At 43.2% G+C, this 25,951-nt stretch overlaps 3 protein-coding genes across 5 annotated transcripts; all 3 read left to right on the forward strand.

Annotated features, from left to right (window-relative positions):
* The first annotated feature begins 5,315 nt into the window (after positions 1–5,315).
* On the forward strand, positions 5,316–11,419 carry or5l1 (uncharacterized LOC100496660). Of its 3 annotated transcripts, none has more exons than XM_031897393.1 (3): positions 5,316–5,356; positions 7,321–7,467; positions 9,654–11,419. In XM_031897393.1, exons 2-3 carry the CDS (start codon positions 7,430–7,432, stop codon positions 10,630–10,632), a joined length of 1,017 nt encoding a protein of 338 aa, XP_031753253.1. In that variant the 5' UTR covers positions 5,316–5,356; positions 7,321–7,429; the 3' UTR covers positions 10,633–11,419. The 3 variants fall into 3 exon arrangements, with proteins under 3 accessions (XP_031753253.1, XP_031753254.1, XP_031753252.1); XM_031897394.1 differs by having other exon boundaries at positions 5,319–5,356; positions 7,318–7,471; XM_031897392.1 differs by having other exon boundaries at positions 5,319–5,356; positions 7,318–7,467.
* A 2,579-nt stretch (positions 11,420–13,998) lies between these two features.
* Positions 13,999–16,573, forward strand: LOC101734592 (olfactory receptor 52D1). Its single transcript, XM_004912425.4, has 2 exons — positions 13,999–14,085; positions 15,595–16,573. The coding sequence occupies exons 1-2, from the start codon at positions 14,048–14,050 to the stop codon at positions 16,571–16,573; spliced, it is 1,017 nt and encodes a 338-aa protein (XP_004912482.4). The 5' UTR covers positions 13,999–14,047.
* An 8,222-nt stretch (positions 16,574–24,795) lies between these two features.
* On the forward strand, positions 24,796–25,749 carry LOC100497132 (olfactory receptor 52D1). The gene has a single exon (XM_004912426.4). The coding sequence runs from the start codon at positions 24,796–24,798 to the stop codon at positions 25,747–25,749; it is 954 nt and encodes a 317-aa protein (XP_004912483.3).
* The last annotated feature ends 202 nt before the right edge of the window (positions 25,750–25,951 follow it).

A 25,951-nucleotide genomic window follows, 5' to 3' on the forward strand; every position in this document is an offset into this window, starting at 1 on the left:
ACAGTAATTTATTCAAAATGGGGTGAGCTCTCGATAGACTTTCAACTCATAAGATATACTCTCTAAAAACCCATAAGGAGGGAATAGACAGTGGGAGAACGTGTTTGGCTTATGGTTATTCAAGCGCTACAACTTGCCATATTTTGATAAATTCAGCCCCTAAAATGTCACATCCATCGTGCATGTAATTGTGAGAGAGGAATTAATATATCTCCTTAGTAAAACATGAATCGCGAGCATGCTTAGTTACTCTACAAATGATTCGGTATCATTACACCTCCCGTAAATTAGGAGACGTACAGTAACATATCAGTCTAGATTAGAATTACAGAAAGTCGGACATTATTACAATGAATGGATCAGAGCTGATTCTTTTCCGACTCGGGAATCGAGACAGCCAGTATTGCACATACTAGTAATATTTACGTTCGTCTAATTTTTTAAGACAAACGTTATGATAGATTTTGCCCGTTCTCATCACCTTTAGGTACTTTTTTTTTTTTGTTCTTAAGTGCCACTGTTACTACTCATTTGACGAGTAAGGGAACTTCTAATGAGTTGTGCTTCGAAATGCTCGAAAAGTGCAAATACATATTAACAATTCTCTGCATTTAATATACCTGGCCTATTGAATTCTAGTGCCGTGATTCATAGGGGATCGTCTCTAATGACTGTTCGCTAATATGCTGGTTATAACCAGGATGCCCTAAGGGCTCGGCACCCATACTAAAATAAGAGCTAACATATTAACCTAGATCTCGGCCTGGTCGGACAAATAATTATGGCAAAACAATAAGCTACATTTTAAACCTAAAAACCTATAGAAAAGTAGTTTTAGGCACGCGCCTTTAAGTTTCACATCCTGTTACTATGTATCTATACGTTATCTAAACTCTTCTAAAAAGCGGTTGCCACTAATTTTTCTGGTTGCTGCCTAATATGATTTGGACTAATGATAGACAAGTACAAGTATTCTTGGTAGATTAAGTGTTTTACCTAGTAGATACAGCGGCCGGGGGAGATTCCCACGTGGGACACGGGCTGGCCCAGAGGCTTGTTATGTTGGGAAGCAGTTATTGTATCTTTAATTAGGGAACGAAATTTCTGCGTTCGCATGTGATACCGAGATATTTGTTTCTCCAGATATGTGTCTGTCTGCATCTAATCTTCATATAAAATTCTAAGATACTGACAGCCACCTTTTGATATTGTAGATGTGAAAAACTTTAAACAATGTATTAATTGCTCATTATTTTCAATCAACTTTAAAGGGGGATAATTAAACCTGATAGCACTTTCTATATGGCCCAGCGATCGGCTCAAGTACAAGAAAATATAGTATACTTATCCTTGTGTTGAATTTCCTGGCTACGAGTAGCCATGTTGGCTTAGTAAGTGAGATCTGAGAAGAGTGCGGAGATACCTAGGCATTAAGGTTGCAGATGTGTTAAACTCGGGCTACAATCCCACAATAATGTAATATTATATAAGGGTCTTGGGCATCGCTACATTTAGGGTATGCTGTATGTTTCAGCAAACAATCAGCGGCATGTATTCTTAAAAGCAGAATATTTGCTTCAAATAAACATGTCTTGTGGTCTCGCGAGACATCCATACACAATGTGCCAACGGACTCAGCTTAACATGGCGAAAAATGTCATTCCTAGATGGGAGTATATGCTCATAGACAGTTTGTCGGAGTAGATAGGAGGCTCCTAGTGTTATTCCCATTGTTAATCTTCGCTGTTGGGTTTCTCTTGCAATTTGTGATAGTTGATATGGGATCTCCAGGTGCAATCTATTGCTGTTATCCCAGCACTAGACACCAAAGTCAATCGATAATTTTATCCCTTATAATTTTCACACCCCAATGTTCAGTGTGGAATTTCTTGCCATTTAAATCAAATTGATGGGGGTAAGAAATGCCATCGATTATTCTTAAGTTGTAAAGTACCTAGCGAGAAGGGAGACGTCTGACATCAGTGCTGGGAATCAGCATTCTCACTGGCAGAGTTGTGTAATTTGCATTTTATAATGATCTCTTATTTTATACAGTACAATAATACATTGAAGAATTTTTTTTCAATTGCCATCTTATTAATTAAAATTAGAGCGCTTTTTGGTGCAACATATCTATAAGCAACATCGATGGGGTAGCCCGATGGATGCACGTCTATCAATGGTCTGGGGTGTAGATATCGGGCTTAAACGTCAATGCTTGGATACAAGCGTAGAGGTTAGTGCAACCTCCCCTAATGTATTCTGGTTTAGTCCAGCAGCAATTAAAAAAAATATCTATCTCTCCGACACAAAGGTAACCATACTTAGGGCTAATGGTAAACTAACATATATAGTTAAACATATGACAGCACAAGCGCTAGGCAACATTCATCGCAAAGTGATCGAAGACAAGGCCTCTCTCTCCACGTACATGGATTGTATGCCTGATTGAGAGCTCACATGAGAGTATTAACCGCAGATAACATGACATGCTTGGCTTGGTTTGCTCCACTCCCATAGAGAGTGATCATTAAGGGGATGTTTCTACTCTTGGTAACTGTATTATGAACTGTCGGATAAGGAATATTGTATAGTATGAGCATAGTTGCAAAATTGAAGCTTCATAGTATCAATTATATTTCGTTCAAGTTTGTATAATCGAAGCTTTATAGTTCATTTTTTAGGTTATTGTATGACAGACATCTCCATAAGATTATATTGGGAAGTCCTCACTTTATCGAGTTCCTCATCAGGTAACTTAGGTCCAAACATAACAATGGTCACCAGAGAGTGGTTGGCAGTGAGAGGTGAATGAGGCTGGTATACAGAAAGATATAGAGATAATCAGAAACAACTAGAGAGACTTTATATAAATTGACAAGGAGAAGAGTTAATGAACAAGTTACAATTATAATCCAAGTTATAATGAGTTGCGTATTTGTCTGCTAGTTCTTATAGATTCAATATATTAAGAATTAAGTTGATTGGACTTGCCATGGGGTTTCGTCAGTTAAGAGACCCCCCAATAAGAATTGACCTGCATGGGAGTAGTGAAAGAAGAGCTCGGCCCGTCTCCTATTTTAGAAATTAAGAGGATTACAATATCTTTGCTCTGAGTTACGATATACATACTAAAAAGCATACCTCCAAATTGAATTCAAAATGAAAGAGGACAAAAAGATTTGAGCGCGACGTTGTGCTGCAAATTTTTTTGACACCATCGACCCACCACACTCATAGTATATGTGGCCACGCATTGCCAAACATAAGGAAATGATTGCCTATATATATATTTTTTACACATATTACATATATTATATAGATGAAATGGCGGGATCAGTTACGCTTGCAAATGTGCTATACCCTCATACTGTACTACCTAAGGAAGCAAATATAGCAATCTAATATAACGATAAGGAGAGAGATAAGAGAGTGAGAGTGTACTCAAAGGTGGAGTTTGGGCTCAGAGCACTCGTACAGCAAAGATATAGTCCCCCATATTCATCACGTGATCCCTATATACAACTAGTAGCACCCCATACACAGTATTTAATTGACTTTGTCCCATATAACAGTGAGCCGGCGGAGTACACAGTACCGTGGATAATCTCATAACACAGCAGCCACCATACACAGTACCGACGGGTGAATGAGTCGATTGCGTTTTTTCTTCACATCTACTAGTTAGCGGTACATCCGCATATACGCACAGGGTGCACCTTTGCGCCGATTTTTTATTCCGTCAATACATCAGGTAGTCTTCCGCCCACTGGCTCTGTGTTGCTCTCGGATGTTCTTAACCCCGCGAAGTGTCCTTATACACATTAGCCCCCGCATACACAGGTGCGACTCTCTATATCAGAGTAAAGTCCCCATACACGTAGCGATCTCCCCTTACAGATAAAGGCCAACCCCATGGACACAGTAGCCGATCCCATACATTATATCGCTTGTCTGCTCTACTTATACGTATACGCAGCTAAAGTTTTTAGCTAAGTTGCTGCTTTTGTCATCTTAGAGTCACCGGGTTATCTATATGACAGTCTCCATATCGTTTGGGGCGCGAGCCAGGCCGCTTTTATAACATGTTGCCGTCTTTGGTGTGCGGCGCTGAACTGTTTTAACATGGCCATAAGAACAGCACAGCGCCACTTTGGTCGCCGGTAACCTTAGATTATTAAATGAGCTACGCGCCTACCGGCCCACAAGGAGCCAGAATAATGAGAGCGTAGAACGCTGTAGATATTATAGAACGGGACATTCATAAAGGAAATTAGTATATCGTGAACAGAGGAATGCCGCAGATAACCCGAGTTTTACGCCAAAAAATGGGTATATTGGATCGACATTCGGGTACAAATTCCAACAAAAATGCAAAAACACTCGAAAAGTGCGGAAATTCGGGACTTTCAAGGTTCCGGCAACTTTTCGTGAGATGGACATTGTTGGGCGGTAGTTGTAAGGGATCGAGGTTTTATGTAACTTAATGTATTGTTTACACCTTTTGTATAGTTATCACGAGAGATATAACAATGTATTCACATTTAATCTACTAATCAATGGGAGTTGTTAGTTTGAGTCACTATATCTACTGGCATTAGTGTGTTAGATATCAAAATATAAATGTGTAGACTTGGAGAGAGGAGTGGGGGATTCAGTGACCCATATTGTCTATCACTAAGTTGCATGTCTGTACTCATCCTCATTAGATGGATTGTGGGTTTTGACCAAACTCTAGTAACCTCTGTTGCAGCTTAACTCTATTGGCTGTGTCCTCTGTCAAGTCTGACCTGCTCCTAAACATGTCCCTGTGGCTTGCTGCTTACTAGGAGAGACTGCAACTCTAATAATAGGTTTGTTGAGGTTAACGGGAATGCTGAGGTTTGCCTAATAGTCACATAGAGAGGCTGCCAGTGAGGCTTTTCAGTTTAGGGGATCTGGCAGCTGGTTAGAGTGCACAAGCAGCCAATGAATTAGTCCCATAGAAAAAAAGTAAGGGCAAAGCCAGGGAGTGATGATGCCAGCACACAGGACAGGGTTGCCAGGTTGGCATTTTTTCTGCAAAATTGGGCTACTAATGTAAATCTCTGGTGGGTTTCCAAAGTACAAACCCTTCAAGGTACAGCTTTGGGCTATTTTTTGGGTATGTAGTGTGGAAACTAGCCAAGGAGCCTGTCCCACTGCATGCTGGGTAATGTAGTTTGTATCTAACAATTAGCCTACAGTTAGGATTACTATAAAACTACAATACCCAGCATGCAACTGGACAGTATAGACAGAGGCTTTATTTTGTATTCCTTTTTTGCTCTTTCAGGCTAAGCCTGTCTGCCCTACCCCCTGCTCCCTGCTCTATAGGGTATGTGATTGTACTGTTACTTTCTACTGGGATGTGGGGCAGTTCTACCCCCTGCTCCCTGCTCTATAGGGTATGTGATTGTACTGTTACTTTCTACTGGGATGTGGGGCAGTTCTACCCCCTGCTCTATAGGGTATGTGATTGTACTGTTACTTTCTACTGGGATGTGGGGCAGTTCTACCCCCTGCTCTATAGGGTATGTGATTGTACTGTTACTTTCTACTGGGATGTGGGGCAGTTCTACCCCCTGCTCCCTGCTCTATAGGGTATGTGATTGTACTGTTACTTTCTACTGGGATGTGGGGCAGTTCTACCCCCTGCTCTATAGGGTATGTGATTGTACTGTTACTTTCTACTGGGATGTGGGGCAGTTCTACTCCCTGCTCTATAGGGTATGTGATTGTACTGTTACTTTCTACTGGGATGTGGGCCAGTTCTACCCCCTGCTCCCTGCTCTATAGGGTATGTGATTGTACGTTACTTTCTACTGGGATGTGGGGCAGTTCTACCCCCCTGCTCCCTGCTCTATAGGGTATGTGATTGTACTGTTACTTTCTACTGGGATGTGGGGCAGTTCTACCCCCTGCTCCCTGCTCTATAGGGTATGTGATTGTACTGTTACTTTCTACTGGGATGTGGGGCAGTTCTACCCCTGCTCTATAGGGTATGTGACTGTACTGTTACTTTCTACTGGGATGTGGGGCAGTTCTACCCCTGCTCTATAGGGTATGTGATTGTACCGTTACTTTCTACTGGGATGTGGGGCAGTTCTACCCCCTGCTCCCTGCTCTATAGGGTATGTGATTGTACTGTTACTTTCTACTGGGATGTGGGGCAGTTCTACCCCCTGCTCTATAGGGTATGTGATTGTACCGTTACTTTCTGACTGGGATGTGGGGCAGTTCTACCCGCTGCTCCGCTGCTTCTATAGGGTATTTGATTGTACTGTTACTTTCTACTGGGATGTGGGGCAGTTCTACCCCCCTGCTCCCTGCTCTATAGGGTATGTGATTGTTACTGTTACTTTCTACTGGGATGTGGGGCAGTTCTACCCCTGCTCCCTGCTCTATAAGGGTATGTGATTGTACTGTTACTTTCTACTGGATGTGGGGCAGTTCTACCCCCTGCTCCCTGCTCTATAGGGTATGTGATTGTACTGTTACTTTCTACTGGGATGTGGGGCAGTTCTACCCCCTGCTCTATAGGGTATGTGATTGTACTGTTACTTTCTACTGGGATGTGGGGCAGTTCTACCCCCTGCTCTATAGGGTATGTGATTGTACTGTTACTTTCTACTGGGATGTGGGGCAGTTCTACCCCCTGCTCTATAGGGTATGTGATTGTACTGTTACTTTCTACTGGGATGTGGGGCAGTTCTACCCCCTGCTCTATAGGGTATGTGATTGTTCTGTTACTTTCTACAGTACCAACCCCCAGCTTTAACCCTAAGTACTAACATCCATCTCTAACCCTGAATTTTAACCCCTCGCTCTAGATCTCAGCCCTATCCCTTAGTTCTAATCCTATAGCTCTGACCCTCAGCCCTAACCCCCCCCCCCATACTAAGCCTTGGTGTAGCACATAGACACTGCTTTTGTTGCAGCTGAACCATTGCTTCTAATGTACTAAATGGGCCTTCATGGTTGTACAGTATATGCTATTTATTATTGATTACTGTAACTGCACTTATTCTTCCCCAATCAGAGGGACAAAGAAATGCTACAAAACCAGACGTGCCCAACCCAACCAACCAGGCGTCAGCTGGTGATGACCTACAACCCCTGAAGAATATATTTAAAATGTATAACAATTGTTATTTGCATTTATCCCCCCAAGGGGCCACTGATACTGGGGCCCCAGAGAAAATGTCTCCTCATCCCATTTCCCATATCCACCCCTAATGGCCTCTAACCGCATCCAGGCCCATCTGTAACTTTAATTGAGTATTAACTCTTCTGCAGCAGATTCCCATGTGTCATTCCCTCCGTTCTGTGTTCCGATTGGTCCCTAATTGTGATCTCAGAGGATTCAGCTGAGGAGGCAGAGCTATAAAAACCCTTGGAGAGGAGAAGAATGAGTGGCCAGTCTGTGGGACCACAGTACCATATTGTGTGAGTGAGTATGGGCTCTCCCAGCACTTTCATTGCTGATTTCACTGATGATTTCCCGGGGGGGTTTCACAGATTATAAACATCATTTGTTCTTCTTTAAATGCAAAATCTCAGCTAATTGGACACATCCAATTAAGTTCCTGTTAATGCAGAAAAGGAAATAAAGGGGGCTCTCCCAGTGCTACCAGAGCATTATACAGCCCCTCTCAATCCTTTGGTCATCTGTACTCCTTCCTGATCTGGGATGTTCTAGGCAATAAGACTTACTAAATAGGAGACAGAATAGCCTTGATACTGCTAAGGAAATGAATATTTAACTAAAACCTTGTGTATTACATGTACTTTGCCTTAGAAGAACCACTGCCCCTTTATTTTGTCAACATCTTCTAGGTACTGCCTAATGGAGATATGAGGTGGTCAATGTTTAATTATTTTCTTGGGAACTGATTTTCCCATTGCTCCTATGAATTTGAGCCTGATTAATGCAGTCTAGGTTGGAATAAGGACCCAAGGGTCCTAAAAGTTATCATGAGCGTCTCATCCTCCTGAAATCAGTAAGGGAATGGCTTCTTTGCTGGCAGAAGAGAGAGCCACACTCAGTAGGAGCCTTTATAGCCATATGACTTTGACTCAGGCCACATATCTACATTGTTCTGAAGACACTTTCTATGGACCTGTTTGTTTAAGTGGTTCCTGAGCTTCTGCTCTCTCAGCGCCCTTATTGATCCAATCTGTATTTCTGACGACATCTTTGCTTGTGGCCCTCCTGAAATGTCATAATCTCCTTCAAGAAGCCTCAATAAGGTGTGGCCAAATTGAAAAGGGGTTGTATCCTGATGTTAAGCCAAGTCCAGCTGGAGGTGGCAGTGATGAAGTACTCATGATGGAGCTTCAGCCGTACCCTAACTATGTACATTGGCTTACAGAGAGATGCTGTTAGACTATTCCCCTGTACTAAGGGCAATTCAGCAGGTATTGTGACTCTAATCAATGCTGATACATGGGACTTCCCAGTTCAACCCTTACAGTCTATCACCCTTTCACAATGTCTTTATCATCTTCATGTAGACTACATGGGTGGTCATCTGTCTGTACCCCTTTCTTTCCCCATCTCCCCCCATTAAGACGCCATTCTCTCTTCTTCTTTTTTTATTTATTTTTTTTTAAAGGTTTATTTTTTTCCTTTTATTAATAACAACAAATAAAATAACAACATGAATAACGTAAATAAAACAGGTTACATATATGGACATGGATAATTGGTACATGGTTCATTTACACAATTCAAGTCAGTTGCATGGAGCTGTAGTGTTAAGCATAATCCTGTTGCGTGGTGTTGGGGTGGAAGAGGTCCCCATTTTAGATGGTTAGAGACCCGCTTGATTCGCACCACATGCCCCAGATTTTTTCAAATTTCCCTTGCGCCCCTCTGGTTTCGTAGGTGAGGTTTATGTGGGGTAGGGCAGCATTTACAAGCTGTTGCCAGAATTCGAGCGTGGGTACACTGTTGCCCATCCACATCATTATGACTGCTTTCTTTGCATAAAATGTGAGGGATCTGAATCTTATCCTGGCTGCGCTGGTAGGGAGTATGTCCTCCACCGTACCTAGGAGACAGGTTGTTGGATTAATCACATTGGGTAGCGCTAGTTCTGTTGAAATAGTGCCCATCACTGCAGTCCAGAATTGCGCTCCAGATTAGGTGGATGAAGTCCGCTTGGGGGGATTTGCACCTCGGGCAGGAGTCATTTTGTACTTTGCCAAACCTATGGAGTTTTGTCGGTGTCTCTTCTTCTTTTTTAATAGTTTTATCCTAATATCTAATGTCTACTCCAACTCTCCCCAAATGGCCTGATGGGAGACACTCCTAACTGTACAGAAAGTTTTTATTTACCTTTTAGTGGAGAGAAGGTAATATAGAAATACATAGGTTAACATATCTTTGTAATATGTGGCACCCTTTATATCAGCTATATCTACAAACTGATGGACATAAAAGCCATAGAGACATATTAAGAACGCAACAAGAGGGCACATTCTTCAAAAACTCTTTCCTCTACTGTGAACACTGCAGGATGTTCCCCTTTAGTCTCTTTTGTAGGAAGGAAAACGCCCATATTAAAGAATAAACATAGGTATCATGTCCATTATCTGTAGGACTAATTCTTTACTTTGTCTTTACGCAGCGGCCAACACTGCCCAGGTACCAGTATGGAGAATTCCTCGTACTCGCAGCCTTCAATGCTGACCCTCGGTTTTGGGCAACTGAGGGAAATTAAGTATTTCTACAGCACTTTGGTTTTACTTTGTTTCATGATAATAGTTGTGTCCAACAGTGCGGTGATCAGTGCCATAGCGATGCACAGGAGCTTGCAGGAACCGATGTTCATCTTCATTGCCTTTCTGTGTATCAATGGACTCTACGGGAGCGTGATTTTTTTCCCTTTTCTCTTTGTAAACCTTCTTTCCAAAACCCAAGTCATTTCCTATGTTGGTTGTATAATACAAGTGTTCAGCATTCACACGTACATAAGCTGTGAGGTGACCATTTTGGCGGTTATGGCGCTTGACCGCTACGTGTGCATCTGCAACCCTCTGAGATACAGCAGCATCATGTCCTTAGCCACAGTGTTCAAGCTGATTGGGGCAGCCTGGCTGTATGTGATCGCCCTGATCGCTATCCTTGTGTTACTGACCATCCGCCTGCCCTTGTGCGGCTCCGTCATACAGAAGATCTACTGTGACAACATATCAGTGGTGAAGCTCTCCTGTACGGACACAACAGCCAACAATGTATTTGGCCTGCTTATTACAGCCGCTATTATTGGCTTAATGCCGATACTTACCTTGATGTCCTATGCTCAGATTCTGAGGGTGTGCATGAAGGCATCTAAGGCTTTCCGAGCCAAAGCCTTGCAGACTTGCACCCCGCATCTCGTAACTCTCACCTATTTTGTAGCCGACGTACTTTTTGAGATACTGCTGCCTCGTTTTCCAAGCACCACGTTACCCTACGAGCTGAGGGTCCTCATGTCAGTGCAAGCCTTTGTCATTGCCCCCATTCTTCACCCCCTCATCTATGGCTGGAAGCTGAGAGAGATCAGACTCAGGGTGCTTCAGATGTTTGGTGCAAAGCCAATTGCAGATTTACACAATAATCTCTGAATGCAGTGACTCTCCAGGAACGGTTTGGAAGCAACATGCACTGGGTGCCATCTTATTCTGGTTTAGACATAAGTCCAAGTGTCTCCATTTCCATGGTGTCTGATATGTAACACAATGAAAACACTAAACCCAATGAAAAATACCAAAAACAATGAGGATGGTAGCAAAGGGAGGTGGGGCCAGTGATGGGACACTCTCTATTGGACCTTTGTAAGTAAAAACCTCACAAGAAGCCTGTGAGATCTACTGTAGAAGAGCGAGAATCAGACATGTGACAAATATTAGATTTTTCATTTTAAAAGGGGTGTAAACCCAGCCATTCTGGGTCCTAGTTCCTGTAAGACCCAACAAAAAGGGGGCAAAATATACTTGTATCTCCATCCTACACACACTGTCCCAGAGACACAGAGTCCCTTACTGCGTGCCAACTGGATGGCTTTGGGAGAACTTATGAACTTTTTTTTTCACATGGTGAAAAGGACCATTTACCCAGGGCCCACCATTTTATTTGCTATAACATTTGTCTGAAGGACCCACCATCCAAAAATGGCCAACCCCACATGGCCCACCATCAATTGGAGGAGATTTCATTTCCAAGTGACTTGATTTAAGGGGATATAAACTGCTGCACAGCGCGGCTCAACCAAACTTTACTCAGTTGTTACTGGGCTACAAATCCCAGAATAATGTAACATATAATGAAGCTTGGGGCATGCTGGGAGCTGTAGTCCAGCAACATCAGGGCTGTATTCTTAAAGCAATATTGCACAATAAAACTTTTCCCCAATATCTCGCAATCAATTGTATTGGCTTAAACAGTGCTGGGGTTGAAGTGCGAGAGTTATTGGGGGGAGGTCAATGATACTATAAGATGTAAAAAATAAGGGGCACACAGCGGGTCGGAGGTGATATTGATAATAGATGAAGGGGTTACACAGACGAAGACGGCGACTAAGATGCATAGAAGGGAGGGCTCGTTATGGGGACAAGGCTGGCCAGTTGGGATTGGTTACACTGGGGAAGGGGCAGATTTAAGGGGGGGTCACTATATTAAAAATAATACTGAAGGGGGCACGTAATGAAATAGAGAAGTACAGGGAGAGCCGACTAAGCTGACTAAGGGAAGAAGCGCTCAGTTATGGGGAACACGGCTGGCCCAGTTGGATTGGTTACACTGGGGAAAGGGGCAGTTAAGGGCGGGTCACTCCATTCATAACAATATATATTATCAGGGCGGATCAATATTGTAAATATTTGAGAAATGTATCGTGGTGAGCAGTACTGACTAAAGCATGGGTAAAGGGAATGGGGCTATCAGTTATTGGGGCTTGTAGTTTGCTGCCTCAAAGTTGTGATTATGTACAGTCTGGGAAGGGGCAAGATTTAAGGGGGGTCACTGATATAATTAATATATATATTGTGTAGTTGTGGAGGCAAGTAACTGAAAATAAAGGATAGACAAAAGTCATGGGAAAGCGCGTTAAAACTGTTAACTGCTCTTGTATAACAAAGGTGGACATGGGGCCTCAGTTTCATGGGGAAAGGCTGGCCCAGTTGGGATTGGTTCAAACTGCTCCTGGGGTAATGGGCGAGGTGATCAAGGGGGCGTCCTATAGATTTAGGGATTTTATAGCTAACGGGGGCAGTAATAGAAATAAGTAAAGTAAGGGTAACGCAGGACTAAGCTGATCTATTAGGGAATGGTGGTCTCGAGTTATGGGGAAAGGCTGGCCCAGTGTGGGATTGGTCGCACGCTGGGGAATTGGGGCAGTTTCAAGCAGAGGGGGTACTGATACTATAGAATATATATGCTCAGAGGGGGCATGTATTATGAAACAAAGAGACGTAAAGACACGGGAAGAGGCGCTAAGCTGATACAAGGGAATGGGCTCTAGTTTATGGGGAAGGCTGGCCCATTGGGATTGGTTAACATAACTGGGAAGGGGCAGATTAAGGGGGTACTCATATGGAATACTTTATAGGGGGGGCAAGTACCTCGAACATAGAGAATTATTAACAGGGTTAGGAGCGTAGGGGGGGCTGAATCGAAAGAATCGGGATCAGTTAGGTGGGGAAAGGCTGGCGCAGTTGGATTGTGTTTACTTGGGGGGGCAAGTATAGCGGGGGGGTCACTATATATGTAATGTACTAGTAGGGGGGGGCGTAGTGAATAAGAGGAAAGTACAGGAGGAGAGCGACTAAGCTCGCATAAAGGGAATGGCTCGGTTATGGGGAGGCTGCCCATGTTGGAGATAAATTAGGGCTTACACGGGGGTGAACGCGGGAGTTTAAGGGGGGGGGGTCAAATATAATAGGTACATATATAAGGGGGGGCAGTAATTGAATAGAAGAGTAAGGAAGCGTGACTAAGCTGATAAAGGGCAATGGCGCTCAGTTATGGGGAAAGGGCTCGGCCCAGTTGAGGATTGGTTTACACTGGGAAGATGGCAAGGTTAAGGGGGGTCAGATCACTATAATAGTACTAAATATAGACGTATGAGAGGGGAGCAAGTAACAATGGCCTCTGCATGAGCACGCATATAGCATACGTTGAAATGAGGAAGTTCTCTCCTGCAGGGCCAAGCAGATGTGACCAAGGCAAGAAGGGAGAGGACCAGGGTTAGTGACATCCCTGAAGCCTCTTACTATTACTATTACAGACAGAACTGGGCCCAAGCTGTATTGTTAGGGGCAAACCTCCATATATTACTGATTATTTATAATAACTGGTTGGTCGGCTATATCTCTCCATGTGCAGAAACACACTAGGCTTGAAGATAAGGCCTTCTCCTCCCATGTAGGATTGTCCTGAGTGGCACTCGGGGGGCAGGGGATAACATAACAGGTGCCTGGTTTGCTCCAATCCCATAGGATGATCTGTGTTTGTAACTATCAGACTTTTAGTAGGTGCAACCTTGATAGACAATAGTTGTGCACCAATGCAAAGTGTGACAAATTCCCAGACCAATACAATATATTACAATGTAGCTTGCAACTAGGAACCACCTCAGATGCACCAGCAGGGTTGGGCGGGGCTGGCGGGGTACTGGTAAAAAACTGGTGGGCTCTGGCCCTTGTGGGCCCCATAACCCCAGCCGGCCAAGGCCTGCTCCCTCCGCTAACTGCCCATTAGCAACTTTTAGTGATGGGTGAAGTAATTCACCAGGCATGGATTTCCGCATTTCTTGTATCAAAAAAATGTAACCACGTTAAAAAAATGTTGGCAAAGCTACACGGGACAGATTCGCTCATCACTAGTAACTTTAATTGAGTCCTTTGATACTTTGATTCCCATGTGTCATTCCCTTATTAATATCATTGCGGCTCCGTTCTGTGTTCCGATTGGTCCCTAATTGTGACCTCAGAGGATTCAGCTGAGGAGGCAGAGCTATAAAAACCCTTGGAGAGGAGAAGAATGAGTGGCCAGTCTGTGGGACCACAGTACCATATTGTGTGAGTGAGTATGGGCTCTCCCAGCACTTTCATTGCTGATTTCACTGCTGATTTCCCCGGGGGGGTTTCACAGATTATAAACAACATTTGTTCTTCTTTAAATGCAAAATCTCAGCTAATTGGACACATCCAATTAATGTCCTGTTAATTCAGAAAAGGAAATAAAGGGGACTCTCCCAGTGCTACCAGAGCATTATACAGCCCCTCTCAATCCTTTGGTCATCTCTACTCCTTCCTGATCTGGGATGTTCTAGGCAATAAGAGTCACCAAATAAGAGACAGGATAGCCCTGATATTGTTATGAAAAATGAATATTTCACCTTGTGTATTAAAAGCATGTACTTTGCCTTAGAAGAGCCACTGCCCCTTTATTTTGTCAACATCTTCTAGGTACTGCCTAATGGAGATATGAGGTGGTCAATGTTTAATTATTTTCTTAGGGACTGATTTTCCCATTGCTTATATAAATTTTTAGCCTGATTGATGCAATCTGGGTTGGATTAAGGACCCAAGGATCCTAAAAGTTATCATGAGCGTCTCATCCTCCTGAAATCAGTAAGGGAATGGCTTCTTTGCTGGCGGAAGTGAGAGCCACACTCAGTAGGAGCCTTTATAGCTCTATGACTTTGACTCAGGCCACATATCTACGTTGTTCTGCAGGCCAGTTTGTGTAAGTGGTTCCTGAGCTTCTACTCTCTCAGCGCCCTTATTTATCCAATCTGGAATTCTGGCGACATCCTTGCTCATGGCCCTCCTGAAATGTCATAATCTCCTTCAAGAAGCCTCAATAGGGTGTGGCCAAATTGTATCCTGATGTTAATCAAGCCAAGTCCAGCTGAAGGTGGCAGTGATGAAGTACTCATGTTGGAGCTTCAGCCGTACCCTATGTACTTTGGCTTACAGAGAGATGCTGTTAGACTATTCCCCTGTACTAAGGACTAATCAATGCTGATACATGAGACTTCCAAGTTCAACCCTTGCAGTCTATCACTCTTTCACAATGTCTTTATCATCTTCCTGTAGACTGCATGGGTGGTCATCTGTCTGTACCCCTTTCTTTCCCCATCTCCCCCCATTAAGGTGCTATTCTCTCTTCTTCTTTTCTTCTTTTTAGTAGTTTTATCCTAATATCTAATGTCTACTCCAACTCTCCCCAAATGGCCTGATAGGAGACACTCTTACTGTACAGAAAGTTTTCATACATAGAATAATTTTATTTACCTTTTAGTGGAAGGTAATGTAGAAATAAATAGGTTAACAGCTCTTTGTAATAGGTGGCACCCTTTATATCAACTCTATCTACAAACTGATGGATATAAAAGCCATAGAGACGTATTAAGAACGCAACAAGAGGGCACATTCTTCAAAAACTCTTTCCTCTACTGTGAACACTGCAGGATGTTCCCCTTTAGTCTCCTTTGTAGGAAGGAAAACGCCCATATTAAAGAATAAACATAGGTATCATGTCCATTATCCGTAGGACTAATTCTTTACTTTGTCTTTACGCAGCGGCCAACACTGCCCAGGTACCAGTATGGAGAATTCCTCGTACTCGCAGCCTTCAATGCTGACCCTCAGTTTTGGGCAACTGAGGGAAATTAAGTATTTCTACAGCACTTTGGTTTTACTTTGTTTCATGATAATAGTTGTGTCCAACAGTGCGGTGATCAGTGCCATAGCGATGCACAGGAGCTTGCAGGAACCGATGTTCATCTTCATTGCCTTTCTGTGTATCAATGGACTCTACGGGAGCATGATGTTTTTCCCTTTTCTCTTTGTAAACCTTCTTTCCAAAACCCAAGTCATTTCCTATGTTGGTTGTATAATACAGGTGTTCGGCATTCACACGTACATAAGCTGTGAGATGACCATTTTGGCGGTTATGGCGCTTGACCGCTACGTGTGCATCTGCAACCCTCTGAGATACAGCAGCATCATGTCCTTAGCCACAGTGTTCAAGCTGATTGGGGCAGCCTGGCTGTATGTGATCGTCCTGATTGCTATCCTTGTGTTACTGACCATCCGCCTGCCCTTGTGCGGCTCCGTCATACAGAAGATCTACTGTGACAACATATCAGTGGTGAAGCTCTCCTGTACGGACACAACAGCCAACAATGTATTTGGCCTGCTTATTACAGCTGCTATTATTGGCTTAATGCCGGTACTTACCTTGATGTCCTATGCTCAGATTCTGAGGGTGTGCATGCAGGCATCTAAGGCTTTCCAAGCCAAAGCCTTGCAGACTTGCACCCCGCATCTCATAACTCTCACCTATTTTGTAGCCGACGTACTTTTTGAGCTACTGATGCCTCGTTTTCCAAGCACCACGTTACCCTACGAGCTGAGGGTCTTCATGTCAGTGCATTCATTTGTCATAGCCCCCATTCTTCACCCCCTCATCTATGGCTGGAAGCTGAGAGAGATCAGAATCAGAGTGTTTCAGATGTTTGGTGCAAAGCCAATTGCAGATTTAGAGAATAATCTCTGAATGCAGTGACTCTCCAAGAACAGTTTGGAAGGCAACATGCACTGGGTTCCATCTGGTTTAATCACTTGAGAGCAGGGATAAGAACACAGAAATCATGGTCCCATCTAACAATACATACAAGGGGAGGTGGGGCCAGTGATGGGACACTCTCTATTGGACCTTTGTAAGTAAAAACCTCACAGGGAGCTGCATGAAGTTCCAGTGGCCTCATTGGCAAGAGAAAGAAGCCTGTGAGTTCCAGAAGAGCGAGACTTTTGAAATATGTGACCAATATTAGATGTTTCGTTTTAAAGGGAATGTAAACCCAGCTATTCTGGGTCTTGTCTCCTGTAAGACCCAACAAAACTATAAGTTCCATGCAGGATGTGCCGCTTTGCAGAGCAATTTGACAAAATTGGAAAACTGGGCAGCAAACTGGAAAATGGGGTTCAATGTTGATAAGTGCAAAGTTATGCACTTTGGTAGGAATAATATAAACGCAAACTATCTACTGAATGGGAGTGAGTTGGGGGTTTCCTTAATGGAGAAGGATCTGGGGGTTTTTGTAGATAACAAGTTGTCTAATGCCAGGCAGTGTCATTCTGTGGCTACTAAAGCAAATAAAGTGCTGTCTTGTATAAAAAGGGCATTGACTCAAGGGATGAGAACATAATTTTGCCAGATGACAGATTCTGTTAATGCCTTTAAGAGGGGCCTGGATGAGTTCTTGATCAATCAGAATATCCAAGGCTATTGTGATACTAATACCTACAGTTAGTACTAGTGGTTGTATATATAGTTTATGTATGTGAGTGTATAGATTGGTAGATGTGGGTTGTGTGCTCAACGATATGGAAATCCGGAGCGCATAAATATCATCACATATCGTTGAGCTTTTTTCGGGACCCAGTCAAAGGGGTTGATCTAAGACGGAGCTGCAGTAAAGAAATTGTAAACACACACATTTCGTTATTTGGTTCACGTAAGATTGGAGATTTCATCACATTTGAGCGCTGAGGACCTTTGGTATTGTATTTTACCTCACTGCATACTTCTTTTTGGTGGGTTGTGTGTGCTGGGTTTACTTGGAAGGGTTGAACTTGATGGACTCTGGTCTTTTTTCAACCCTATGCAACTATGTAACAAAAAGGGGGCAAAATATGCTTGTGTCTCCTTCCTACACACACTGTCCCACAGACCATAGGCACTTTTGTGAGAACTTATGAACTGTGTATTTTTTTTTTTCACTTAGAGGGGTTGCAAACCCAGCCATGATGCTGTCCCCCAAGAAAATTCACCAATGAGAATCCTACTTATAAATAACTTGGAAATGAGATCTCCTCCAATTGGTGGTGGGCCATGTGGGGTTGGCCATTTTTGGGTGGTGGGTCCTTCAGACTAATGTTACAGCATATGAAATGGTGGGCCCTGGGCAAATGGTCCTTTTCCGTATTAAAACTGACCTGTGTCGATGTTTTTTATCTGTCACTTGTAAAAGAGCCTGAGCATTCAATTGGAACCATCACCCACACATAAATAGCTTTATAATGAAGCCCTTTACAAATTAAAACTTATATTCTTTTTTATTATACATCCCTACCTGTAATAAATGTACTTAGAATACAGAACTGTCAATTATATATTGCCTGCCCCACCTCTATGCCTTGAGCAGGGCAATCAATTACTGTCTCTTCCCATTGAGAACCCCTCACATTCCCCTCCTTATGGCCTATAATTGTGTGGCCTGGGCACGGGCATCAGCCCCCCCCCCATTCTGGCACGTACATAAGCATGATGCAAAGGTTGCCTTAGTAATAGTGTACCCAAAGTGGGGCCTTCCTTCTGCTTGTGATTGGGAATCCCAAGACTGAAGGGACAAAATTTATTTTTAAATAGTGTAAATAAACATTATAGACCAGAGAGAGTCCAAAGAATAGCTAAGCTGATAAAGGGAATGGAAGGGGAAAGGCTGGCCCAGTTGGGATTGGTTACACTGGGGAAGGGGCAGTTAAGGGGGGGTCACTATATATAAATATATAAGGGGGGGCAGTAATGAAATAGAGAAAGTACAGGGAAGAGCGACTAAGCTGATAAAGGGAATGGGCTCAGTTATGGGGAAAGGCTGGCCCAGTTGGGATTGGTTACACTGGGGAAGGGGCAGTTAAGGGGGGGTCACTATATATAAATATATAAGGGGGGGCAGTAATGAAATAGAGAAAGTACAGGGAAGAGCGACTAAGCTGATAAAGGGAATGGGCTCAGTTATGGGGAAAGGCTGGCCCAGTTGGGATTGGTTACACTGGGGAAGGGGCAGTTAAGGGGGGTAGGATCACTATATATAAATATATAAGGGGAGGTAGGATCACTATATATAAATATATAAGGGGGGTAGGATCACTATATATAAATATATAAGGGGGGGGTAGGATTACTATATATAAGGGGGGGCAGTAATGAAATAGAGAAAGTACAGAGAAGAGCGACTAAGCTGATAAAGGGAATGGGCTCAGTTATGGGGAAAGGCTGGCCCAGTTGGGATTGGTTACACTGGGGAAGGGGCAGTTAAGGGGGGGTCACTATATATAAATATATAAGGGGGGGCAGTAATGAAATAGAGAAAGTACAGGGAAGAGCGACTAAGCTGATAAAGGGAATGGGCTCAGTTATGGGGAAAGGCTGGCCCAGTTGGGATTGGTTACACTGGGGAAGGGGCAGTTAAGGGGGGTAAGATCACTATATATACAAATATATAAGGGGGGGGCAGTAACATATGGCCCATGTATGACCCTGAATAAACGTTCTCTCCTACAGGGCCAAGCAGATGTGACCAAGGCAAGAAGGAAGAAGACCAGGGTTAGTGACATCCCAGAAGCCTCTTACTATTACTATTAAAGACAAAACTGGGCCCAAGCTGTAGGGTTAGGGGCAAACCTCCATATATTACTGATTATTTCCAATAACTGGTTGGTCGGCCATATCTCTCCATGTGCAGAAACACTTGCTTGAAGATAAGGCCTTCTCCTCCCATGTACGATTGTCCTGAGTGGCACTCGGGGGGCAGGGGATAACATAACAGGTGCCTGGTTTGCTCCACTCCCATAGGATGATCTGTATTTGAAAGTAAACATCTGGTTGTTTTTTTATTAATAGACCATAAATCTGACATCTCTACTTGTACCATTCAAAGCTCAAATTGTAAGCTCTGTGGGGAAATGAAGTTCCTTGTGTTTCTTTAACACTTGGGGATGAATCTTTTATGTCGCTCTAAATGTTTATATATTACCTGATTGTGCTGCCCCTCCCCGTATGTTGTATTAAAGGGGTTGCTGACATACAATAATCTCTAGTGCCATAAACATTATTGGCCTTATCATGTCTAATATGTCAGTTCCAGGGCCAACCTACCCCTCTAATCAATGGAGACAGCACAGGACCTCGGTTCCCTAGAACAAAAGGCATACGTTCTGCTATGGCTAAATGTGCCCTGGTCAAGAACCCATAGTACTTTGCCCATGATACGGTTTTAGGCTTTATATGATAATCTCTTGAGAAGAGTTAAATCCAAACCACGATATAAGGTCAACTTTAAAAAGTATCTATTCTTCTATATTATGGGTAGTACTTAGTATTGCGCACCCTAGAGAGCAACATATACCTGTTTATTGGGTGCAATATTCTGCACAGTATGGAATGTTTATGGGGTTCTCTGAGCTCCATGTGTTTGTATCTGGACCTTTAGTAATAACCCCCAGCTCTAACCCTAAACCCTTAGTTCTAATCCTATAGCTCGAACCCTCTTATTTAACCCATAGGTATTACCCTTAATTCTAACTCTTACTACTAATCCCTAGTACTAACCCTTGGCTCTAACCCTCAGTTCTAACCCTCAGCTCTAACCTCAATACAGGTATAGGACACGTTATTCAGAATGGGACCAAGGGTATTCTGGATAAGGGGTCTTTATGTAATTTGGATCTTCATACCTTAAGTCTACTGAAAAACCAATTAAAACAGTCAGAGGCCAGCGATAGAAACACACATTATTATTATTATCTAGGGAAGAGCTTGGAATAATGAAAATGCTAGCGAGCATTTGTGTTGCACCATTGGTCAGTTGCACACCTGCATTTCTACCCGAGATCAAGGTTTAACCTTCACCTACATTAAATTAAGTGCAGCTGTAACTGTCAGACTTTTAGTAGCTGCAACCTTGATGCAAAGGGTGACAAATTCCCAGGCCAATACAATATATTACAATGTAGCTTGCAACTAGAAAGCACCCCAGATGCACCACCGGGGTACTGGAAATAACTGGTGGGCCCTGGCCCTTGTGGGCCCCGTAACCCCAGCCGGCCAAGGCCTGCCTCCTCCGCTAACTGCCCATTAGTAACCTTTAGTGATGGGCGAAATAATTCGCCAGGCATGGATTTGCGGCAAATTTTCGTGTTTTACCATTGGTGGATGTTTTCATGAAATGGGTAAAAAAAAAGTCGTGCTTATCATTATTTTGACAGTTGTTTATTGCTGCACGACACTTTCACCGTTTTTGCGAATTTTTTCAGCATTTCCCGGATATTTTACAAGATTCACAAATTTTTCGGCAACAGGACAGATTCGCTCATCACTAGTAACTTTAATGAAGTCCTTTGATAGTAATTTCTTCTGCAGCAGATTCCCATGTGTCATTCCCTTATTAATATCATTGCGGCTCCCTTCTGTGTTCCGATTGGTTCCTAATTGTGACCTCAGAGGATTCAGCTGAGGATGCAGAGCTATAAAAACCCTTGGAGAGGAAGAGGATGAGTGGCCAGTCTGTGGGACCACAGTACCATATTGTGTGAGTGAGTATGGGCTCTCCCAGCACTTTCATTGCTGATTTCACTGATGATTTCCAGGGATTGTTTCACAGATCATAAACATCATTTGTTCTTCTTTAAAGATCTCAGCTAATTGGGCACGGGCTGTGTCCATTAATGCAGAAAAGGAGTTGAAGGAGGCACTCATGGGTCTATATCAGAGCATTATACAGCCCTTCTTTATCCTTTGCTCATGTTTTCTCCTTCCTGATCTGGAATGTTCTAGGCAATAAGACTCAACAAAGAGGGGACAGGATAGCCTTGATATTGTTATATTGTTTGTCTTAGGAGAACCACTGCTCCTTTATCTTGTCCTTTATCCTCTTCTTCTAGGTATGTGCCTACTGGAGATATTAGGGGGTTAATGTTTAATGGTTAATGTTATCTTAGGGGTTGATTTTCCCATTGCTTCTATGAATTTGTTTAGGGGTCAGAATATGGACCCGAGGGTCCTGGAAGTTATCATGAGTGTCTCATCCTCCTGAAATCAGTAAGGGAATGGCTTCTTTGCTGGCGGAAGAGAGAGCCACACTCAGTAAGAACCTTTGACTTTGGCTCAGGAGGCCACATACCTACGTTGTTCTGCAGACACTCTCTAGTGGTTCCTGAGCTTCTGCTCTCTCAGCGCCCTTATTGATCCAATCTGGCATTTTGGCAACATCCTTGCTCATGGCCCTCCATGGACACAACCACAGTTCTTTTCCAAAAATTAACCAATTAAGATTGTCCAGCCCAGAGACAGCAAATGATGCAAAGGTCTTTCAAAACGTGCCCACGGGATATAATGTCTAGGGAATAGCCTTCAGAAGACTTCTCCCTGACCTTCCATATCATCTTTCCACACTCTCTTTCTTTGTGTGTGTGTGTCTTAGTTATACTGTTAGAACCTCACTGACCAAAGTAAGGATTTGTGCTGACAATATATCAGGTCTCATAATCCTGTTGTGTTAGTCAGTCAGGTCATTTCCATAAGGATGCTGTTTTACCATGAACAGCTGAACAACCAGTTTATTTAGAAATGCTAAAGACCCTCCAGTTGGCTTCTTGGGATATCTTGGTGTTGATCACCCACTTTTCACCATATCAGTAAGGGATAATAAATACCAAGGTAACCAACACAAAGCATTCCCAATATAAGCAACTTAATTAACATTTGACTGACTCACTGCAGAAATCTATACAGATACCTTGTGCCCTATGTCCATTCAAACAATTACCGTATATACTTGAGTTCCAGCACTCAAAATGTGCTAAAAAAGGAATCCTCAGCTTATACTCGAGTCAAGTAGGCACTGTAGGAGTACTTTTCCTACCGGCTGATCTGGCGCCCGAGCACGGGGGGGGGGGGGGTCGCTCGACTATTGGTAAATCTATCCATATACTGTATATGTTCATATCGTTACCTAGGGGTATGGGGAGTGACATGAAATGAGTTCCTATGCTTGCTATATTACCCCATACTACCGAGGAGGGGTTGACATAAAGTGGGTCCTTGTGCTTGCCATATTATTAGTGCGTGTTGGGTCCCTGTGCTTGCCATATCACCAAGGGGTGTGGGTGACATGATGTGGGAGTTATGTAATAAAATACATAAAGCACCATACCGCTTACCTCTCACCAGACATCACTTGGCAGAACTAGGATTTTACGCTACTGTAAATATGCAAGCTTACAATTGGGCCAGGGAAAGGTAAGATGGCAACATAGAGCAGTGTTAGTTTTTCCTTGGGCTCATGCATTTTTTTCCTAAAAAGAAAGAATTATAGGATTAAAAAAATGTAGCAATTAAATTGAGATATTAACCTGTACAACCTTGCATGTGGTTATCTTATGTTGGATGCGCCTCATTTTCCAGCCCATACCTTGTGTTTATTAATATGGTAGTCATGTAAGCACTTGTGAGTGTCCTTTTATTAAATAATTTGATAATTTGAAACTTAGCAGTAGCTGCTGCATTTCCCACCCTAGGCTTATACTTGAGTCAATACGTTTTTCCAGTTTTCTTAGGTAAAATCAGGTCCCTCGGCTTATATTCGGATCGGCTTATACTCGAGTATAAATGACTGTATAACATGAACGTATGTCATTTTGTTATAGAGAATGCAAAACCAAAGCTCGTAAATCTTTCTAGAAATGCTGGTTACAAATCACTTCTCCAGCTCTTTCCGTTTCCCATTTAGGATAAACAAGATGTCTAAATCTATTGCAAGTGAAAGGTTTTGGGTAAATACTGTAGATGCTGCACTGTATGAGTTGGTCATATACTCTGCAGGTCACCAGTCAGAAATAATGACCTACTTACTGTATGAGCTGTACTTAAGGCTGCCATACACGGGCCGATTGTAGCTGCTGATATGGGCCCCTTAGACTGATTCGGCTGCTTATCAGCCTGTGTAGGGGCACAAATGATGGGTCTTCCCGACCGACATATGGCATGAAATCGGCCAGATCTCGATCGGGTAGGTTAAAAAATTTAGTCGGATCCGACTGCCCCTATTACCGGCATTCTAACTGGGGCCAAACGACTGAATTAGCCTAAATACACCCGATATCACCCACCCGTAGGTGGGATATCGGGCGAAGATGACCTTGCCAAGCAAGCGGATCTTAACGTGTATGGGGACCTTTAGTCTTTGCAGAGAACTAAAGCAAGTCCTTACGCAGACTGGGAAACTTTTCTGTCCACAAACTCAATTCTTTCCAGTGCTGGGGTCTTTGTGATCCAGGCAGGATTCTTTGCCACTTCCATCAATTGGATTACAGAGAGATGCCATCAAACTATGCAGGTATTGTGACTCTAATAAATGCTAATAAATGGGACTTCTAAGTTCAACCCTTACAGTCTACAACCCCTTCACAATGTCTTTATCATCTTCCTGTAGACTGCATGGGTGGTCATCTGTCTGTACCCCTTTCTTTCCCCATCTCCCCCCATTAAGGTGCTATTCTCTCTTCTTCTTCTTTTCTACTTTATTCCCTACAGTAGTTATATCCTCATATCTAATGTCTCCTCCAGCTTCCCCCAAATGGCTTGATAGGAGACATTACTAAATGTACAGAAGGTTTTCGTACTTTTATTTCCATTTGAGTGAAGAGAAGGCAATGTAGAAATAAGTAGGTTAACTTACCTTTGTAATATATGGCACCCTTTATATCTTGTCATACAAACTGATGGATGAAAAAGCCATAGAGGCGTATATAGGATGCAACAAAAAGACACCTACTTCAAAAACTCTTTCCTCTACTGTGAACACTGGAAAAGGATGATCTTCTCGAGTTGTCCCTCTGTAGTAAGGGAAACATTAGTAAGCGCCCATATGAAAGTATCATGTCCACTAATTCTTGACTTTGTCTTTACGCAGCGGCCAACACTGCCCAGGTACCAGTATGGAGAATTCCTCATACTCACAGCCTTCAATGCTGACCCTCAATTTTGGCCAACTGATGGAAATTAAGTATTTCTACAGCACTTTGGTTTTACTTTGTTTCATGATGATCGTTGTGTCCAACAGTGCAGTGATCAGTGCCATATCGATGCACAGGAACTTGCAGGAACCGATGTTCATCTTCATTGCCTTTCTGTGTATCAATGGACTCTACGGGAGCGTGATTTTTTTCCCTTTTCTCTTTGTAAACCTTCTTTCCAAAACCCAAGTTGTTTCCTATGTTGGTTGTTTAATACAGGTGTTTTGCAACCACACGTACATAGGCTGCGAGATGACCATTTTGGCGGTTATGGCGCTTGACCGCTATGTGTGCATCTGCAACCCTCTGAGATACAGCAGCATCATGTCCTTAGCCACAGTGTTCAAGCTGATTGGGGCAGCCTGGCTGTATGTGATTGTCCTGATCGCTATCCTTGTGTTACTGACCATCCGCATGCCCTTGTGCGGCTCCGTCATACAGAAGATCTACTGTGACAACATATCAGTGGTGAAGCTCTCCTGTACGGACACAACAGCCAGCAATATATTTGGCCTGCTTATTACAGCCGCTGTTGTTGGCTTAATGCCGGTACTTACCTTGATGTCCTATGCTCAGATTCTGAGGGTGTGCATGAAGGCATCTAAGGCTTTCCGAGCCAAAGCCTTGCAGACTTGCACCCCGCATCTCGTAACTCTCACCTATTTTGTAGCCGACGTACTTTTTGAGATTCTGCTGCCTCGTTTTCCAAGCACCATGTTACCCTACGAGCTGAGGGTCCTCATGTCAGTGCAAGCCTTTATCATTGCCCCCATTCTTCACCCCCTCATCTATGGCTGGAAGCTGAGAGAGATCAGACTCAGGGTGCTTCAGATGTTTGGTGCAAAGCCAATTGCAGATTTACACAATAATCTCTGAATGCAGTGACTCTCCAGGAACGGTTTGGAAGCAACATGCACTGGGTGCCATCTTATTCTGGTTTAGACATAAATCTAAGTGTCTCCATTTCCATGGTGTCTGATATGTAACACAATGAATACACGAAACCCAATGAAAACTACCAAAAACAATGAGGATGCAAGCAGAGGGAGATAGGGCCACTCTCTATTGGACCTTTTTA

The sequence above is a fragment of the Xenopus tropicalis genome, chromosome 2, assembly GCF_000004195.4.
Source record: "Xenopus tropicalis strain Nigerian chromosome 2, UCB_Xtro_10.0, whole genome shotgun sequence".
In the NCBI taxonomy this organism is placed as follows: domain Eukaryota; kingdom Metazoa; phylum Chordata; class Amphibia; order Anura; family Pipidae; genus Xenopus; species Xenopus tropicalis.

Coding starts and splice junctions, on each gene's coding strand:
- or5l1 (XM_031897393.1), top strand. CDS start 7,430: ATGAGTGGCCAGTCTGTGGGACCACAGTACCATATTGT. Junction 7,468..9,653: donor GGACCACAGTACCATATTGT/GTGAGTGAGTAT, acceptor GTCTTTACGCAG/CGGCCAACACTGCCCAGGTA.
- LOC101734592 (XM_004912425.4), top strand. CDS start 14,048: ATGAGTGGCCAGTCTGTGGGACCACAGTACCATATTGT. Junction 14,086..15,594: donor GGACCACAGTACCATATTGT/GTGAGTGAGTAT, acceptor GTCTTTACGCAG/CGGCCAACACTGCCCAGGTA.
- LOC100497132 (XM_004912426.4), top strand. CDS start 24,796: ATGGAGAATTCCTCATACTCACAGCCTTCAATGCTGACCCTCAATTTT.